Source organism: Heterocephalus glaber, unplaced genomic scaffold (assembly GCF_053883595.1).
Source record: "Heterocephalus glaber isolate CG9 unplaced genomic scaffold, H.glaber_assembly_v1.0 deba00000896, whole genome shotgun sequence".
Taxonomy (NCBI): domain Eukaryota; kingdom Metazoa; phylum Chordata; class Mammalia; order Rodentia; family Bathyergidae; genus Heterocephalus; species Heterocephalus glaber.
The window spans coordinates 8,939,417-8,961,068 of record NW_028258170.1 but is presented as its reverse complement, the minus strand read 5'-3'; the positions used below and the strand labels follow the sequence as shown (position 1 = coordinate 8,961,068).

The 21,652-nt window shown below is 39.2% G+C and overlaps 1 protein-coding gene across 4 annotated transcripts in view; it reads right to left on the bottom strand.

Moving 5' to 3' along the window:
• Nucleotides 1-21,652, bottom strand: part of LOC147828907 (uncharacterized) — a 58,535-nt gene that overhangs the window by 12,257 nt on the left and 24,626 nt on the right. For 2 of the 4 annotated variants that reach the window (XM_087207961.1, XM_087207958.1), the window contains exon 3: nt 670-794. In XM_087207961.1, coding sequence (XP_087064087.1) covers nt 670-794 — 125 coding nt within the window. Of the gene's footprint in view, nt 1-4; nt 427-669; nt 795-4,225; nt 4,336-21,652 lie in introns of those variants that run through there. The other 2 variants (XR_015450026.1, XM_087207959.1) reach the window with 2 other exon arrangements.

The window sequence follows — 21,652 nt, the reverse complement described above, 5'->3', positions numbered from 1 at the left end:
GGAGGACACAATGGTTAGGTGACATAAGCCAGGCACAAGGGCTGTGCCATTAGACTCTGCTCACACCGGGTCCCTGGAGTTGTCAGGATCAAAGGGAACAGAAGTGAATTGGTTGCCAGGGCCTGGGAAGGGGTATGGGGAGTTGGTGTTCAGTGGGGCGGAGCTTCCTTTGGGGAGAGGGCAAGTCCTGAAATGTGGCCAGTGGTGACAGCTGCACAGCAGCATGGGTGTGTTTAATGCCCCTGAGCTACACACTTAAACACAGTTAAGATGGCAAAGTGTGCACTGTGTGTATTTCACAATAATAATAACAACAACAAATTTTGTAGGCAGACATGGTGGTGCACACCTGTAATCCAAGCTACTCTGAAGGCTGAGTCAGGAAGATCGCAAGTGCGAGCCCAGCCTGGGAAATTCAGCAAGTCCCTGTCTCAAAACAAAAGAATAAACGAGAAGGGCTGGGATGCAGCTCAGTGTTCCCCAGGTTCAATCCCAAGCACCTCACCCCCTCAAAAAAAATCTCTGGTTTGTGAGGTAGGCCATGCCTGACAGGGAGGACTTGAGCCACAGAAGGGCTCTGGTAAGAGCGGAGGCAGACAGCTCCTCTCAAGCATTGTGGGTTTCTGCCCAAGAAAGTGCCATCAGCCAGGTTCCTCTGGGCTCCATTACCTGCTCCACTTCCTGTCTTGCTTCCAGTGTGAGAGATGCTCACCAAGGGCCTGGTGTGTTTTCCAGAGGTGTACGTGGAGGCTCTGAACACCTTCCAAGATTCACAGACTTGCATCCACTTGAACCTGGGTGACACAGTGTGGCAGAGAACATCATTACTTTACCCTAGTGACCAGGTGAGCACAGAAGTCTTGCTGTGAGTGCTTTCACTTCATAAGATCCAGTTACATTAAAAAGATATAAAAGAGAGAGCTGGGTGTGGTGGCACACATCTGTCTGTGGTCCCCGTACTAAGAAGACTCCCACACAGGTTCTCTGCACTGCCCCAGTCAGAGCCCTGCAGAGAAAAAGGGCCCCATGCAGCCCAAGACCTTGAGAAACTTGCCTTTAATACACTGCCCCAAATCTTCTCTGGATAGAGGCAGCCAGAAATTATAATAAGTAATGAACACTTCTGTGTACCAGGTGCCAAGAGAGACACCTCACATACGTCTGTTGTTATTTTGTTGTGACACAGCACTGAACAGAAGAGCTTTCACACTGGGCTACATCCTGAGCCCCTTTTTATTTTTAATTTTGAGACAGAGTCTCCCTAAGTTTTATACTCGTTATCTTCCTGCCTCAGCCTCCTAGAGTGCTGGGATTACAGGTGTCCCCCCCCCCATCTGAATATGTTAGCATCAACATTTTTAGGATGAAAAATGTGTATAGAACCCATGAGCTCTCAGGACATCAGTCCTAGATGGAGCATGAGGGCGTGGAAGTGGCTTCCAAGGGCCATTTACTTATTTATCAGGGGAGCCCAGCACGGCAGGGCAGAAGTTGGGCACATGCCCCAAGCTGCTCCCTCAGCCTTCTGTGGAACCAGCCCAACCCCAACCTTGGCCTGTGTGGCCTTAGGAGAAATGCCAGGGCCCAGGCAAGAGTTCCACTGCAGGGCCCAGGATAGGGGCCACCTGCCCAGGCATTGCAGACCTGGACCAGGGCAAGCTGGCTAACAGTGCCCAGCTCTGCCAAAGGCTCACATGATCCCACACAATCAACGGCCTGGCAGCAGCATGCACAGGAGGTGACGGGGGGGGGGTGTCCAGGAAGCAACCAGAACGCTCCAATGTGAGAAATAATGAGAGAAAGCAGGACGCAGTGGTGACACAGAAGAGTAGGCATGCATAAAACTGAGGTTGCCAATATGGATTAAAGACAAGGAAATCAGGGTTACAGCAGGCCTGAGTTTCAAAACTAGAAGGCAATGCATTCTATAAGTTGTCAGGTGGTTTTCTTGCTACATAGAAAAAAGATTAGCCCAGTGGGGTGGCTGGCACATGTCTATAATCCCAGCACTCGAGAGGCTGAAGCAGGAGAATTACTGTGAGTTTGAAGCCAGCCTGGACTACATAGTGAGATCGTGTCTCAAAAATCCTCCTTCCCAAAAGACTGGAAAAGCATGCCAAAATATTAACAGCAATGATCTTGCAGTAATGGAAATAAGGGTAACCATTGCTTTCATTTTTCTACCTACTCTGTGTTGCTTTAAATTCTTCTCATCAGGTGCAGTGGCACATGCCTATAATTCCAGTGCTCTAGGAGGCTGAAGCAGGAGGATAGTAAGTTTGAGGGCAGCCTGGGCAACTTAACAAGACCCTCTCTCAAAATAAAAAGAACTGGAGATGTAGCTCTGTGAAAGGGCATGCCGGCTTTGATCCCTAGCACTACAAAAAAGAAAAGTATTCAAGGGGGACATGCTGTAGTTACAGTAGAACCATAAAGCTGTTCTCTTTATTTATTGATGTCATTTTTATTTCTACTGGTGTTTTTTTTTGTACCAGGGATTAAACTCAGGACCTTGCGCTTGCGAGGCAGGCAGCAGAACCACTGAGCTAAATCCCTGGCCCATTGATGTTAATTTTAGACAGGGATTTGCTTTCTAATCCAGGCTCTTTATGTAGCCTAGGCTGGCCTCCAGCTGACTGCAATCCTCAGCCTCCCTGGTGCTGGATTCCAGGCATGGGCCACCATGCCTGGGCACTTGTATGTTTCTCAGAGTTTATAGCCTGGGACATCTGAACCTGAATTTGTAGTGATTCAAAGTGCACTTAGATGGAGAAGCAGGCCCAGGCCTGGCAGCCACGTTGCCTCAAGTCCCACAACCTCTCTGGGCCTGGGATTTTTCATCTTGGAAATGAAGTATTTCAGTCCTAATGTTGTTCAGTTGAAATGGAACAGCATCAGGAGGAGACCAAAGTTGGTGATTTTACTCAGGGCTTCAAGGTTTACTCTCAAGCTATGGAATAAACACTGTGGACCTGAGAAAGGAATGCATGACGAGATTATTGGAGTAAGACAGAGTTCACAAACAGACTTTGATTTTGATAAAGGTGTCATGGTGACTGACTCTACCTAGTATACTCTGTCTTGGTGTTGTACCTTGCTTGTGATGCCGGCTACATGACTGTATTAATATGTGGAAACACAGAGAATTGTAATCCTAGCAAGAGCGAATCTCCTTGCATGTAAACTATACTTCTATAAACCTAAGACAGGACACCAAAATATTCATTCAAAAAAAGAATGCAAGCTGAGTGTGGTAGCACACACCTGGAATCCCAGTAGTCTGGGGGAGGCGGGGCTGAGGCAGGAGAATGGCAAGTTTGACCCAGCCTGGCAAAATAATGGCTCAATGAGACCCTGTCTCAAAATAAAAAAAAAAACTAAAATTAAAAGTTTAGCTCAGCATGAAGGCTCTGGTTTCAATCTCCAGTGCCTCAAAAACCAAACAAATAAACAAAAAACAGCCAGGCATGGTGGTGCATGCCTGTCATCCCAGCACATGGGAGGCTGAGGCAGGAGGATCACTTTTCACAAGGTCGATAAGTCTCTCCTCCCCCAGGAAGAGGCCACAATTCTCCTTGTCAAGTTCCAAGAAGCCCAGAGGTGTGGCTGGCTTCCCATCCTGGAGCTCTCGCTTAAGTAACAACAAAGGCATTTTCAGTATTTTCATCACACACTGCCAGCTTTGCTTGCATCAGCACATACCTACAGCTTCAGATCTGTCCCCAAAGGGAACCTGCGATCAGAGACCAATGCCCTGCAGGTCAGCCCTCTAGACCATCCCTGAGGGCTGCACGGCCCTGCCTGGGAGTTTCTCACACCTCTGCCTCCAGAGACGCCCTTGACCAGAAGCCAGCACACATTCTCAAGGAGACCTAACCCTCCGCAGATGCATGGCCTAACTGGTCTCCTCCCTGAAGTTCAGGGGACATTTCCATGGACAAAGTTCCCCAGGGTCCAGAGCCCAGCCCAGTACACAGCGGGTGACAGCACAGGAAGCCTCTAGAGATGAAGCCTGAAGGTAAAGGGAAATGGAATGCCAAAAGCTGCAGAAAGCACCACTAGGTGGGAGGAAAGTCACAAAGTCACACAAGTGAGTGTTCAAAGGCCTGGGATACAGTGGAGACTCGATGGGCATCTTGCATCGGGTGATGCAGGTTGGGGAAGGTCTGACACTCCCACGGTTCTACTTTGCTAAGAAACAAGTGGAAAATTACAAATACATCACCTCTAGGTCCCCTCCCAGGGCCTCCCAAGTGAGGGGCCATAGTGCTTGAACTTCCATGGTGCCGCTCCCTCCTTTCCAACAGCCTCTGGTGCCAGATTCTGAAGCAGAGTCTGGAAAACCATGCAGAGCAGCGAAAGGATGTAAGTGGGAAGCAGGGACTCATTCCTTCCCACTAACTCCTTCACCCCAAGAAGTCCCTGTGAACCCCCATCTTTATCTACTTCCAGGTTTTCAGAAACCACCCCCATCCCCCATCCTCCCTATGAAGAGGATGTCAGTGACCAGGTCACCTTCTTTCCTAATCAAAGAATGCAGTGCACAGCCTGTTTGTCCCAATGGGATGAGCTTGGTCCTTAAAAGCCCAGGAGGAGTGCAGGAAAACCCTGTGGAGCAGAGCTCAAGCAGGGTAACCAGATCTGTTTTTCTGCAAGTGTGACCTGCCTCTTCCTTTTGTGGCTGGTACTGTCCTGGCCACACAGGATCAAGGCTCCTAGGTAGCAAGGGCAGGTCAGCTCATGCCAGAAGCTTGGTATCAGGTGCAGGGCTTCTCTTGGTTTCATGACATAAATGCTATTCAGGAGATACCTGTGAATCAAGGGTGGATCCTTGATGGTTTTCCAATGACATTAAACCAAGCCCAGCTTCTAGTGGAATCTCTCACTGGCCGCAAGAGCAGCCTCATAGAAATGCAGACAAAGAAAGCACAAATATCCACCTTGGCTGTGGATGTAATGAGTTCAAAGAAGTACCTCCTCACTCTTCTGCAGCTGATTTTGTCCTATCATTAGATGTGTAAGAAACTGTCTTGCTGAGCAGCACAAATGATATCAGAGCTGAAGAACTGTCAGACGAGACTTACCTCTCATAGAGTTACTGGTCAACATGGCACAGCTGAACAACAAGATAAGCACGGGTACCAGAACTTAAGAAATCTCATACAAAAGAGAATGATAGGCTTTTTGGACAACTGGTCTTTGTTGAAACAGTGGTTTTCAGAACCAGAAAATATTTTGATAAAAATCTATGCTGATATATATGAAGTGCCTTTATACAAGAAACTAAAACACATTGTTGCAACTGAGATGGTGAAGAAAAAGAAGAAAAGGAGTTACATTTATTATAATCTAAACTTATATTACTAAAATATGTTCTTCTACTGAATTTAGGATGAAATTAAAGTGTAATTGCCAAGTTCTTGCTTATATTTGGATTGATTTACACTATCTATTGGTGTGTTTGGCCTTTCCCAGTAGCTTTCTGCTGCATGTATCTGAAAAACATAGCCTTTACTCTCCCTTTAAAAGTAATTTTGTAAAAAGTGGTAAACATACTCAAAGCACTGAAGAGAAATTTGTTCATTTTCCTATTAAAAATCAACCATAAGATTTTCACAAAGTAGCTACAAAAATATAAGAAGTAAAAAAGGCATTATTGCTTTATTTTCTTTTTAAGAACAAAATAAAGTTAAAAATTAAGAATGCTAGAACCTCTCTATACAATCTCTATTTGTGAATTCCTATCTTTATATTAAAATTAAGGATGTTATAGAGAAGAATACATATTTAAATTTGTTAACTTCAAATAAAAAGTGTTTGAATACAGAGCCTGTACGTACTTCAGAATTTCTGTTCCACTTCTGTACTTCTGTATTTCTATATACCATTGCATATGGCTTTTTCCAGTAGCTTTCTGCTGCAAGTGTCCGAATAACAGAACTTTTGTTCTCCCTTCTCAATTTATTATGTAAAAAGTGGTTATTAAACTGAAACCACTGAAGAGAACTTTGCCCCTTTTTGTATTATAAAATCAGCTGTAATATTTTCTCAAAGGAGCTATGAAAATATAAGTAAAATAGGAAATACTGCATTACTTTCTTTTTAAGAAGGAAATAGAGTTAAAAATTAGGTATGCTAAACCCATTCTATACACTATTTGTCAATGCATATCTTTATATTAAAATTAAGAATGTTATAGAGGAGAACAAATATTTAAATTTGTGAAGCACAAAAAACATAAGCAGTGTTTAAATAAAGAGCATTTATCTTATTTTCAGGGGGTGTACAAGTACCAGTACTTCTGTATTTCTGTACTTCAGTACTGCATTACTCTGCTTTTCAGAAGGAAATAGAGTTCAAAATTAAGTATGCTAAAGCCTTTGTATACACTTTCTATACACTCTCTGCATATCTTTCTATTAACATGAAGGATGTTGTAGAGAAGCACAAATATATAAATTTGTGAACCATGAAAAACATAAGAAGTGTTTGAATAGGGAGAATTTATCTAGTTTTCAGGGGGTGTACATATTCCTGAACATCTGTACTTCTGTACTTTGGTACTGCATTACTTTCCTCTTCACAGTCAAATAGAGTTCAAAAGGAAGTATGCTAAACCCATTGTATACACTCTCTATAAACTCTGTCAATTTATACCTTTATATTAAAATTAAGGATGTTATAGAGAAGCACAAATATTTGAATTTGTGAACCACAAAAACACAAAAATATTTGAATAAAGGGAATTTATTTATTTTTAAGGGATGTGCAAGTACCGGTATTTCTGTACTTCTATATTTGTCTACCTCTGTACTTCTCTGTTTCTGTACTTTGGTACTGCATTACTTTCTTTTCAGAAGGAAATACAGTTCAAAATTAAGTTTGCTAAGCCCATTGTATACACTTTATACACACTCTATCTGTTCATTCATACCTTCAAATAAATTTAAGGATGTTATATAGAGGAATAAATATTTGAATTTGTGAACCATGAAAAATATAAAAAGTGTTTGCATAAAGAGAATTTGTCTTATATGCAGGGTGTGTACAAGTATCAGTACTGCTGTACTTCTGCACTTCAGTACTGCATTACTTTCCTTTTCAGAAGGAAATACTGTTCAAAATTAAGTTTGCTAAACACATTTTATACACTCTCTATACACTCTCCATCTGTTTACTCATGTCTGCATATTAAAATTTGGCATGTTATATAGAAGAATAAATATGTAAATTTGTGAACCATGAAAAACAAAAAGTGTTTGAAGAAAGAGAATTTGTCTTATTTTCAGGGGGTGTACAAGAGTCTGTATTTCTGTACTTCTGTACTTGTCTATCTCTGTACTTCTCTATTTCTGAACTTTGGAACTGCATTACTTTCCTTTCAGAAGGAAACAAAGTTAAAAATCAAGCATTCATGAACACCAAACCAGCACTCCAAACAATTCTAAGCAATATCCTAGAAAAGGCAATGAAGGTCACAACTCCATGAGGCTCAACAGAGGGAAGCCACCAGGCAAAGTAAGACACTAAAGGGAAAGGGGGAAAAAGAAATAAGAGCCAACAACAGTAAAATATCATGACAAGGATGAGTCAATATCTATCAATTATAACCCTCAATGTTAATGGCCTCAATTCCCCAATCAAAAGAAATAGACTGACAGAATGGATTAAGAAGCAAAATCCAGCAATATGCTGTATAAAAGAAACACACCTAACTCAAAAAGAAATTCATAGACTGAAAGTAAAAGGATGGAAAACAGATCTACACATGACAGGAACCCAGAAAAAAGCAGGCATAGCAATCTTATTTGCAGACAAAGTAGATTTCAAACCCAAACTAATTAAGAGAGACAAAGATGGTCACTACATCCTTGTGAAGGGAACAATCCAAGAGGAAGAGATGACAATCCTAAATATATATGCACCAAATATGAGTGCCCCCAACTATACAAAACAAATATTAATGGACATGAAAAACCAAATAAGCACTAATACAATTGTAGTGGGCGACCTCGATACCCTACTATCACAAATAGCCAGATCATCTAGACAAAAAAATTAACAACAATATTCAAGAACTGAACCAAGCTATTGAACAAATGGACTTAATAGATATTTACAGAGTGTTCCTCCCCACAAAATCAGAATACACATTCTTTTCAGCTGCACACGGGTCATTCTCCAGAATAGACCACATGCTAGCTCATACAACATGTCTAAGGAAATGTAAAAGAATTGAAATTACCCTCTGTATATTATCAGACCATAGTGCAATAAAATTGGAGATCAATAACATGAGAAACTGCAAAACTCCCACAAACACCTGGAAATTGAATAACACCCTCCTGAACAACCAATGAGTCACAGAGGAAATTAAAGAAGAAATTAGACAGTTTCTACAAGTAAATGATAATGCCAGTACAACATACAGGAATCTATGGGACACAATGAAAGCAGTTATACACGGGAAATTCATAGCAGTGAATGCCCATATTAGAAAAACAGAGAGAACTCAGATAAATGACCTAATGCAGAACCTCAAACTCCTAGCAAAAGAAGAGAATAATAAACCCAAAGCTCATGCAAGAGAGGAAAGTATAAAGATCAGAGCAGAAATCAATGCAATGGAGACTAAGAGAACAATACAAAAAATTAATGAATCAAAGAGTTGAGTTTTTGAAAGAATAAATAAAATTGATAAACCTTTAGCCAACCTTATCAAAAAAAGGAAAGAAAAGGCACAAATACGTGCAATTAAGAATGAAAAAGGGGAAGTTACAACAGACCCAGCAGAAATCCAGAGGATCATCAATACCTACTTTGAGAACTTGTATTCTAATAAAATGGAAAACAAAGAAGAAATGGACAGATTCTTAGATACATATGAATTATCAAAGTTAAATGAAGATATAGAAATTCTAAACACCCCAATTACAATGAGGGAAATTGAAAGTGTAATACAATATTTACCAACAAAGGAAAGCCCAGGTCTGGATGGCTTCACTGATGAATTCTACAAGACATTTAAAGAAGAATTAATGCCATTACGCTTTAAACTCATCAAGGAAATTGAAAGGGAAGCAATACTTCCAAATTCATTCCTGGAAGAAAGTGTTACTTTGATTCCAAAACCAAGGAAAGACCCAACCCAAAAAGAGAACTACAGACCAATCTCCCTAATGAACATAGATGCAAAAATCCTCAACAAGACACCGGCAAACAGAATACAGAGTGTCATCAAGAAGATCATACACCTTGACCAAGTTGTAATTATCCCACGGATGCAAGGATGGTTCAACATTTGTAAATCAAAAAATGTAAAACACTATATTAACAGAGTCAAGGACAAAAACCATATGATCATCTCAATAGATGCAGAAAAGGCATTTGACAAAATCCAACACCCATTCATGATAAAAACGCTACACAAAATTGGAATAGAAGGTCTTTATCTCAACCTGCTTAAGGCTATCTATGAAAAACCAACAGCTAACATCATACTAAATGGTCAAAAACTGAAAACTTTCATGCTAAAATCAGGAACAAGACAAGGATGCCCACTATCACCACTCCTGTTCACTATAGTTCTGGAAACATTAGCCACAGCAATTAGAAAAGAGAAAGAAATAAAAGGAATAAAGGTAGGAAAAGAAGAAGTTAAACTGTCATTATTTGCTGATGATATGATACTTTGCATAGAAGACCCAAAAAACTCTACCAAAAGACTTCTGGATTTAATTGACAGATTCAGTAGAGCAGCTGGATATGAGGTCAACACTCAAAAAACAATAGCCTTCTTGTACACAAATAGCAGATTCACGGAGAGAGAAATTAGGGAAACAAAAATGAAATATCTAGGAATCAATCTAACAAAGGAAGCAAAAGACCTCTACACTGAAAACTACAGCACCCTGAAAAAGGAGATCGAGGCGGATACAAGAAAATGGAATGACATCCCTTTCTCCTGGGTAGGAAGAACCAATATAGTGAAAATGGCCATACTTCCAAAACTACTATATAGATTTAATGCAATGCCGATTGAAATTCCAACAATATACTTCACAGAAATAGAGAAAACAATCCAGAAATTCATTTGGAACCAGAAGAGACCTAGACTAGTAAAAGCAATTCTGGGCAACAGAGAAATGGCTGGGGGTATCACAATCCCCAACTTGAAACTATACTACAAAGCTACTGTGATAAAATCAGCATGGTACTAGTAAAGGAACAGACCTGAGGATCAGTGGAATAGATTAGAAGATGCAGAAACACCTCCAGACATGCTCAGCCACCTCATCTTTGACAAAGGAGCCAACGACCCTCACTGGAGGAAAGATAGCCTATTTAATAAACAGTGTTGGAAAAACCGGATTTCAACCTGCCAAAGGTTAAAACTAGACCCATATCTATCACCATGCACTAACCTAAGATTGAAGTGGATTAAAGATATAAATATTAAGACAGAAGCACTAAACTTGTTGGAGGATAAGTAAGGTAGAACTCTTGAAGGAAAAACTCTTGGCATAGGAAAAGACTTTATAAACAAAACCTCAATAGCATGAGAACTAGCAGAAAGAATCAACAACTGGGATTTCATCTTATTAAAAATCTCCTGAACTACAAGAGAAACCACCAACAGAGCTAACAGACAACCTGCAATGTGAGAAAAAATTTTTAGTAGCTGTAACTCAGACAAAGGGCTACTATCTAGACTATATAAAGAGCTGAAAACAATCAGACCCCCCAAATTCAAAGACCCAAATCAAATATGGGCATCTGAAATGAACAGACATTTCTCAGACAAAGAAATATAAGCAGCAAATAAATATATGAAAAAATGTTCACCATCACTGGTCATTCAAGAGATGCAGATGAAAACAATGCTGAGAGTCCACCTCACCCCAGAAAGAGTGGCTGCTATCAAGAAATCAACCAATAACAAAGGCTGGCATGGGTGTGGAGAGAAAGGAACCCTTCTCCACTGTTGGTGGGAGTTGAGACTGGTGCAAACACTATGGAAACCAGGGTGGAGATACCTCAAAGAACTAGGGCCCGAGGTCCCATTTGACCCAGCTAGTCCCCTGTTGGGTATCTTCCCCAAAGAATTAAAAGAATCATACCACAGAGATATACATGCACCCATGTTTATAGCAGCACAGTTTGTAATAGCTAAAGCTTGGAAACAGCCCAAGTTCCCATCAACTGGAAACTGGATAAAGAAGATGTGGTTTTTTTTTTATAAAACGGAGTACTACTCAGCCATAAAGAATGAGAACCTAGAGTCATTTATAGCTAAATGGATGCATATCGAGGCCATCCTCTTAAGTGAAATAAATAGGACACACATGTGTAAATACCAAATAGTTTCTCTAGTGTGAGAAACTGAGAGTGTAAATAAGGATTAAAAGGATTAATAATTAATAATTGATACTTTGAAATAGGAAAAGGTCCAAAGGGGTAGGGGTGGTGGGAGGAGATGAGGAAAGGAAAGAATGGAAAGGAAAAATTATGAGCAAAGAAAAAAAAATGGAAACGAAGTCTATGTAAATAGGGAAGGTTGGAGGGGTGAAGGGCGCACAGGTAATGGGGAAAAAATAAGAACCAAGATACATCATGTACAGGTACAAGCACCTAATGATAAATGTAAAAGTATTGTATACCTAAAATGTACCAATAAAAGAATTTAAGCCAAAAAAAAAATTAAGCATGCAAAACTCATTGCATACACTCTCTATACATTCCCTTTTAGTCACTCTATAAGCTTATATTAAAATTAAGGATGTTATACAGAAGCACACAAATTTAAATTTGTAAAGCATGAAAAAATAAAAAGTTTTAATAAAGAGAATTTATCTTACTTTCAGGGGCTGAACAAGTACCTGCACTTCCATACTTCTGGACTTCTATACTTCTGAACTTCTGTACTTTGGGACTGTATTATTTTATTTTTCAGAAGGAAATAAAGTTCAAAATTAAGTATGCTATACCCATTGCATATACTTTCTGTACACTCTCTGTTTGTAAATTTATACCTTTAGAGTATAATTAAGGATGTTATACAGAAGCACAAATATTTAAAATTGTGAACCATGAAAACCATAAAAAGTGTTTGAATAAAGAGAATTTATTTTATTTTCAGGGTATGTACAAGTACCTGTCCTTCTGTACTTCTGTACTTTGGTACTTCGGTACTGCATTACTTTCCTTTACAGAAAGAAATAGAATTCAAAATTAAGTATGCTAAACCCTTTGTATAAACTCTCTATACACCCTCTGTTGGTCAATTTATATCTTTATATTAAAATTAAGGATGCTGTAGAGAAGCACAAATATATAATTTGTGAGCCATGAAAAACATAAAAAGTATTTGAATAGGGGCCGGGGATTTAGCTCAATCAGTCCAAGCGGAAGGACCTGAGTTTGACCCCGGGGACCCAAAAAACCTACAAAAAACAAACAAAAGAAAAGAAACAAACAAACAAAAATGTATTTGAATAGGAGAATTTATCTTGTTTTCAGGGGATGTACAAGTACCTGAACATCTCTACATCTGTACTTTGGTACTGCATTACTTTCCTTTTCACAATCAAATAGAGTTCAATATTAAGATGCTAAACCCATTGTATACACTCTCTATAAACTCTTGTCAATTTATATCTTTATATTAAAATTAAGGATGTTATAGGGAAGCACAAATATTTGAACTTGTGAACTACAAAAACACAAAAATGTTTGAATAAAGAGAATTTATTTATTTTTAAGGGATGTACAAGTACCAGTATTTCTGTACTTCTGTACTTGTCTACCTCTGTACTTGTCTATTTCTGTACTTCAGTACTGCACTACTTTCCTTTCAGAAGGAAATATGGTTCAAAATTAAGTTTGCTAAACTCATTGTGTACACTCTATACACTCTCTATCTGTTCATTCATACCTTCAAATAAATTTAAGGAAGCTTTATAGAGGAATAAATATTTGAGTTTGTGAACCACAAAAAACATAAAAACTGTTTGAATAAGGAGAATTTGTCTTATTTTCAGGGTTGGTACAAGTACCTGTACTTCTGTATTTCTATATTTCAGTACTAAGGTACTGCATTACTTTCCTTCACAGAAGGAAATAGAGTTGAAAATTAAATATGCAAAGCCTTTCTACACACTCTCTATTTTTCAATTTATATCTTTATATTAAAATTAAGGATGTTCTAGAGAAGCACAAATATTTAAATTTGTGAACCACAAAAAAGATAAAAACAATTTGAATAAAGAGAATTTATCTTATTTTCAGAGGTTGTACAAGTACCTGTACTTTTGTATTTCTGTACTTCCATACTTTGGTACTGCATTACTTTCCTTTTCAGAAGCAAATAGAGTTCAAAGTTATGTATGTTAAACCCATTGTATACACTCTCTATACACTCTCTACTTGTCAATTTATATCTATATATTAAAATTAAGGATGTTATAGAGAAGTACAAATATTTAAATTTGTGAACATTGAAAACCATAAAATGTGTTTGATTAAAGTATTTGTCTGATTTTTAGGGGATGTACAAGTACCTGTAACTCTGTACTTCTGTACTTTGGTACTGCTTTACTTTCCTATACAGAAGGAAATAGAGTTCAAAATTAAGTATGCTAAAACATTTGTGTACACTCTCTATTTGTCAATTTATATCTTTACATTAAAATTAAGGATGTTATTGAGAAGCACAAATATTTATATTTGTGAACCATGGAAAACATAAAAAGTATCTGAATAAAGAGAATTTACCTTATTTTCAGGGGATACACAATACCGGTATTTCTGTGCTTATGTACTTCTCTATTTCTGTACTTTGGTAATGCATTAATTTTATTTTCAGAAGGAAATGCACTTCAAAATTAAGTTTGCTAAACCCATTACATGCACTTTCTATGCACTCTCCATTTGTCAATACATACCTTCATATTAAAATTAAGAATGTTATATGGAAGAAAAAATATGCAAATTTGTAAACCATGAAAAACATAAAAAGTGTTTGAATAAAGAGAACTTATCTTATTTTCAGGGGATGTACACATGCTGGTACTACTGTACTTCTGTACTTCCATACACCATTACTTTCCTTTTCACAAGGAAATAATGTTCAAAATTAAGTTTCTAAACCCATTGTATACACTCTGAATTGCTCAATTCATATCTTCATATTAAAATTAAGGGTATTATATAGGAGAATAAACACTAAATTTGTGAACCATGAAAAACATAAAAAGTGTTTGAATAAAGAGCATTTATCTCATTTTCAGGGTGTGTACAAGTACCAGTACTTCTGTACTTCCGTACTTTGAGACCACATTACTTTCCTTTTCAGAGGAAATATAGTTCAAATTAAGTTTGCTAAATTCACTGTATACACTGTCTATTGCACTATGGATACCTCATGCACCTGAGTTTTGGAGTGTGGATTTGAATGTTACTTTTTGGGTTTGTGTGTGGGTTTTTTTGGTTTTTTGTTTTTTTGGTACTGGGGATCAAACTCAGGACCTTGCACTTGTGAGACAGGCAGAAGAACCACTGCGCTAAATATCCAGCCCTGGGTTCATGTTATTTTAAGGGTTACAGAGAATGTCAGAATTCAGGTACCTGACTGTAGAAGTGTGGGTATTATGGCTAGTGTTAGGGTAACAGTTAAGAATAGTGTTGGAGTTCAAGTACCTTATTACTAGAGCATGAGCATGATGGTAAGGGTTAGGCTTTTTGTTAGTCATTGTATCCTGTTGGATTTCAAGTATGTGAGCATTTGAGAGTGGCTATGACCGGTAGTGTTAGGGTTCAGGTTAGGGTTTTTAGGGTTGGGGGAAGTGATAGGCTTGGAATTTAAGTACTTGTGTATTGGACTGTGGGTTTGATGGTTAGGGTTAGGGTTAGATTTAGGGTTAGGGTTAGGCATCTTTTAGGATTTCAAATACCTGTGTATTGGACTATGGCCATATTGGTCAGGATTAGGGTCAGGCTTAGGGTTGGTATTTTGTTAAAATTCATGCACCAGATGTTTGGAGTGAGGGTGTGAATGTTTTGGGGTTTGTGTTATTTTAAGGGTTACAGAGAGTGTTGGAATTCAGGTTCTTGACTAAGGAGTGTGGGTATTATGATTAGTGTTAGGTTTAGAGTTAAGAATAGTGTTAGAATTAAAGTACTGATTATTTGAGTGTGAGCATGATGGTCAGGGTTTATGTTAGTGTTAAGCATTGGTATCCTGTTGAATTTCAAGCACGTGAGCATTTGAGAGTGGATATTACTGGTAGTGTTATGGTTAGGGTACAGTTGGGATAAGTGATAGGCTTGGAATTTAAGTACCTGTGTATTGGAGTGTGGTTTTGATGATTAGGTTTAGTGTTAGATTTAGGGTAAGGGTTAGGGATAACATAGGATTTCAAGTACCTCTGTATTGGAACATGGCTATAATGGTTAGGGATAGCATTAGGTTAAGGGCTGGTTTTCGATTCAAATTCATGTCCCTGAGTTTTGGAGTGTGGGTATGAATGTTAGTGTTTGGGTTCATGTTCTTTTAAGGGTTACAGAGATGGTTGGAATTCAGGCACCTGACTATTAGAGTATGTGTATTATATTAGGGTTAAGGTTAAGAATAGCCTTGGAAGGGCAGGGGATTTAGCTCAGTGGTTCCACTGCTTGCCTTGCAAGTGCAAGGACCCAAGTTCAATCCCCAGTATCAAAAAAAAAAAAAAAAAAGAATAGTGTTGGAATTCAAGTATCTGATAATTTGATTGTGAGCATGATTTTCAGGGATAGTGTTAGTGTTAGGCATTGGTATCCTGTTGTATTTCAAGGAGAAAACCATTTCAGAGTTCTTTTAACAGGTAGTGTTAGGGTTAGTGTTAGGGATGGGGTCAGTGATATTCTTGGAATTTAAGTACCTGTGCATTGGAGTGCGGGTTTGATGGTTAGGGATAGGTTTAGATTTAGGGTTCATGTTAGGCACAGTGTAAGATTAGAAGTACATGTGTATTGGCAGAAAGGCAGGTCTGCCCACACCCTGCCGAGGTCCCCAGTCCCGTGGAACATGCCGAATCAGCCCGCTGCAGACAGGCAGGTCTGTGCATGCCTTACCAAGGTCCTGAGTCACGCAGAAGACACCAAATCACCCCACTGCAGACAGGCAGCCACCTGATTCCACATTACCAAGGCGCAGAGGACACCAGACAACCAGACCAAGGTACTGAGTCCCACTGTTCCCGGCCCAGAGGTAGGGGCTTCTGAGCCATCATCCCACTGCTCCTGGTCCAGAGGAAGGGCTTCCAAGTCACCATCCCTTCTGCTGCTCCCAGCCCACAGGAAAGGGCTTTTGGGACACCTTCTGTCCTGCAGCTTCTGGCCCAGAGGAAGGGGCTTCTGGGCCACCATCCCTCCCACCACTCCTGGCCCAGAGGGAGGGGCATCTGAGCCACCATCCCACTGCTCCTGGTCCAGAGGAAGGGGTTTCCTGGCCACCATCCCTCCGGCTGCTCCCAGCCAACAGGAAAGGGCTTTTGGGTCACCATTCCTACCGCTGCTCCCGGTCCCTCTCCCACCTCACCCAGCTCAGAGGAGGTAATCCGTGCAGGTGCTAACAGCACCCTGCCCCAGTCGAAATCAGAAAACACATAAATAAGTCTCAAAACCAGACCTCCAGATCACCTACAGCAACCCCAAAGGGAAATGAGATGGAACCCTCTGATACTCAACCACCTGGACCCACTGAACTGGCAACAAAAGGGGATCTGGAAAAAATGAAATCAGAAATAATTTCTCAGATAACAGGACAAATTGTGCCCTTAGTGCAAGACATGATTAATAAATCTAGAGAGGAACTGAGGAACATGATGGAATCCCAACATAAGAAACAAATGGAATCCATAAAACAGATGCAAATAGATTTCCAGGACATGAAAAACTCCATTGAAAGTCTACACAGCAAAATGAGCCAATGTGAGGACAGAATTTCAGATATAGAAGATAAGATTGCAATTAGTGACCAGGAAAAGAAAAATTGCTTCAAAATTATAAGGGAACATGAGAAATCAATCCAGCAGCTGCTAGATGATGCAAAAAGGAATAACATAAGACTGATTGGGCTCAATGAAGAAACAGGAGAGAGTGCAGATGACATAAAAAATCTCTTCACAGAAATAATGGCAGAAAACTTCCCAAGCAGGGGAAAAGAGCTTGACATACAGATAAGTGAGGCATATAGGACTCCAAATAGCCTTGATCAAAAAAAAATCTACATATAGGCATATAATTGTTAAGATTCCAGAAACACAACAAAAGAACAAAGTTCTCCAAGCAGTCAGAGAAAAGAAACAAATCACATACAAAGGAAGCCCCATCAGAATCACAGCAGACTGCTCAACACAAACCATCAAGGCAAGAAGAGCTTGGAGTGACATATTCCAAGCCCTAAAAGAAAACAGCCTCCAACCCAGATTGATGTACCCTGCAAAACTATCTTTCAAAATGGATGGAGAAATAAGATACTTTCATGACAAAGAGCACCTTAGGAACTTCGTGAATACCAAACCAGCACTCCAAAGAATTTTACACAATAGCCTAGGAACAGACATTGAGGATCACAAACCCAGGAAGCAAAGCAGAAGGAACCCATCTGGCATGACAAGAAATTAAATGTAAAGGGGGAAAACCCAACAAAAAGAAAAAGTCATGGCAATGACAAGTCAATACATTTCAGTTATAACCATCAATGTCAATGGTCTCAATTCACCGATCAAAAGAAATAGACTGGCAGAATGGGTCAAGAAGCAAAATCCAACAATATGCTGCATACAAGAAACACACTTAATTCAAAAAGAAACTCATAGACTGAAAGTTAAAGGGTGGAAAACAATACTGCATGTGACAGGAACCCGAAAAAAAGCAGGAGTAGCTATCCTCTTGGCAGATCAACTAGATTTCAAACCAACACTCATTAAGAGAGAAGAAGAAGGACACTACATCCTTGTAAAGGGAAGAATCCAAGAGGAAGAGATGACAATCATGAATATCTATGCACCAAACACTAGCGCACCCAACTATATAAAACAAATACTAACAGACATGAAAAGTCATATATGCACTAATACAATTGTAGTGGGGGACCTCAACACCCCACTATCACAAATAGATAGATCAACTAGACTAAAAATAAGTAATGAAATACTAGAACTCAATCGAGCTCTTGAACAAATGAACTTAACAGATGTTTAGAGAGTCTTCCACCCCACAAAATCAGAATACACATTCTTCTCAGCTGCACATGGGTCATTCTCCAAAATAGACCACATACTCACACATAGAACATGTTTAAGTAAGTGCAAAGGAATTGAAGTTATTCCCTGTATATTATCAGACCGTAGTGCGATGAAATTGGAGATCCATAGCAAAAGAAACTCAAAAAATGTCATAAACACGTGGAAATTGAACAACACACTTCTGAATAACCAATGGGTCACAGAGGAAATTAAAGAAGAAATCAGACAGTTCCTTCAATTAAATGACAATGACAATACAACATATCGGAATGTATGGGACACAATGAAAGCAGTCTTATGAGGGAAATTCATAGCAGTGAATAAGCATATTAGGAAAACAGAACGAGCCCAATTAAACAACCTGATGCTGAACCTCAAGCTTCTAGCAGAAGAAGAGGAGGACAACCCCAAAGCTCATACAAGCGAGGAAATTATAAAGATCAGAGGAGAAATCAATGCAATGGAAACTAAGAGAACGTTACCAAAAAAATCAATGAAGTCAAGAGATGGTTCTTTGAAAGAATCAACAAAATTGATAAACCTTGAGTCACCCTTGTCAGAAAAAGGAAAGAGAAGGCCCAAATCCATGCAGTTAGGAATGAAAAGGGTGAAATTAAAATAGACCCAGCAGAAACCCAGAGGATCATCAATACCTACTTCCAGAACCTATACCCCAATAAGATGGACAACACAGAAGAAATAGACAGATTCCTAGATACATATGAATCACCAAAGTTGAACAAAGAAGACCTAAAAACTCTGAACAACCCAATATCAACCAATGAAATTGAAAACGTAATTAAAAACTTATCACCTAAGAAAAGCTTGGGCCCTGATGGCTTCACTGCTGAATTCTACAAGACATTTAGAGAGGAACTGCTGCCACTACTGTTTAAACTCTTCAATGAAATTGAAAGGGAAGCAATACTCCCAAATTCATTCCTGGAAGCAAGCAGCACCTTGATCCCCAAAGAAGAGAAAGACCCAACTGAAAAAGAGAACTATAGGCCAATCTCATTAATGAACATAGATGCAAAAATCCTTAGTAAGATACTGGCAAACAGAATGCAGAAGATCATCAAGAAGATCATACACCCTGACCAAGTGGGATTCATCCCAGGGATGTAGGGATGGTTCAATATAGGAAAATGAATCAGTGTAATACACTATATCAATAGAGCCAAGGACAAAAACCTTATGATTATCCCCATAGACACAGAAAAAGCTTTTGAAAAAATCCAACATGCATTCATGATAAAAACCCTACAAAAAATTGGAATAGATGGTCTCTACCTCAAACTAAAAGAAGCCATCTATGAAAAACCAACAGCCAATATCATACCAAATGGTCAAAAACTGAAATCCTTCACACTCAAATCAGGAACAAGACAAGGATGTCCACTATCACCACTCTTGTTCAATATAGTTCTGGAAACGTTAGCCACAGCAATTAGACAAGAGAAAGAAATAAAAGCAATAAAGATAGGTAATGAAGAAGTCAAATTGTCAGTATTTGCAGATGACATGATACTCTATATAGAAGACCCCAAGAACTCCACCAAAAGTCTTCTAGACTTAATAACCAAATTCAGTCAAGTAGCTGGTTACAAGGTCAACACACAAAACTCAATAGCTTTCCTCTACACCAATGACAGACTCACTGAGAGAGAAATAGGGCAAATAATTCCTTTCACAATAGCATCCAAAAAACTGAAATACCTAGGAATCATCCTAACGAAAGAAATCAAAGACCTCTTCTCTGAAAACTATGGCACTCTGAAAAGAGAGATTGAAGATGATTTCAGAAAATGGACAGACATCCCATGCTCCTGGGTAGGAAGGATTAATATAGTGAAAATGGCCATACTTCCCAAACTGCTATATAGATTTAATGCAATTCCAGTTGAGATCCCAGCAGCATACTTCATAGACCTCGAGAAAAAGATCCAAAAATTCATTTGGAGCAAGAAGAGACCCAGAATAGCAAAAGCAATTCTAGGTAACAGAGACATGGCAGGGGGTATCACAATCCCCAACCTGCAACTATACTACAAAACTACTGTGATAAAAACAGCATGGTACTGGCAAAGAAACAGACTTGAGGACCAGTGGAACAGATTAGAAGATGCAGAAACAACACCAGACACACTCAGCCATCTCATCTTCGACAAAGGAGCCAAACACCCTCACTGGAGGAAAGATAGCCTCTTTAATCAATGGCGCTGGAAACATTGGGCTTCAACTTGCCAAAGATTAAAACTAGACCTGTATCTCTCACCATGCACTAAACTAAAATCAAAATGGATTAAAGACCTAAATATTAAAATAGAAACTCTGAACCAGTTGGAACAGAGGTTAGGTAGAACCCTTGAAGACATCGGTGTAGGAAAAGATTTTATGAACAAAACGTCAGTTGCCCGTGAACTAGCACAATCAACAAATGGGATCTCTTCTTATTAAAAAGCTTCTGCACAGCAAGAGAAACCACCAGCAGTGTGAAGAGACAATCCACAATGTGGGAAAAAATCTTCACCTGCTCTTCCTCAGTCAAAGGTCTACTATCTCGAATCTATAAAGAATTTTGAAAGGTCAGACCTCCCAAATGTAAAGACCCAATCCAAAAATGGGCATCTGAAATGAACAGACATTTCTCACACAAAGAAGTAGAGATAGCAAATAAGTACATGAAAAAATGTTCAATGTCACTGGTCATTCGAGAGAGGCAAATGACAACAATGCTGAGATTCCACTTCACTCCAGAAAGCATGGCTGCTATCATGAAATCAACCAATAACAAATGCTGATGGGACTGTGGGGAAAGAGGAACCCTGCTCCACTGCTGGTGGGAGTGTAGACTGGTGCAAGCACCGTGGAAATCAGTATGGAGATACCTCAATGAACTAGGACTGGAAGTCCCATTTGACCCTGCTATTCCACTGCTGGGGATCTTCCCCAAAGAATTAAAAGAATCATACCACAGTGATATATGTGCACCCATGTTCATAGCAGCACAGTTTGTAATAGCTAAAACTTGGAAACAGCCCAAATGCCCATCAACTGGAGACTGGATAAAGAAAATGTGGTTTTTTAAATAAAATGAAGTACTACTCAGCCATAAAAAATGAGAAATTAGAGACACTTATAGATAAGTAGATGCACATTGAGGCAATACTCTTAAGTGAAATAAATAGGACACAGATGTGTAAATACCAAATAGTTTCTCTGGTGTGAGAAACTGAAAGTGTAAATAAGGACTGAATGTATAATAGGTCATGTGAAATAGGAAGAAAAGGGGCAAAGGGGAAGGAAGTGGGAGGGCTAGGGGAAAGGATAGAAGGGAATGGGATTAATATGAGAAAATGGAA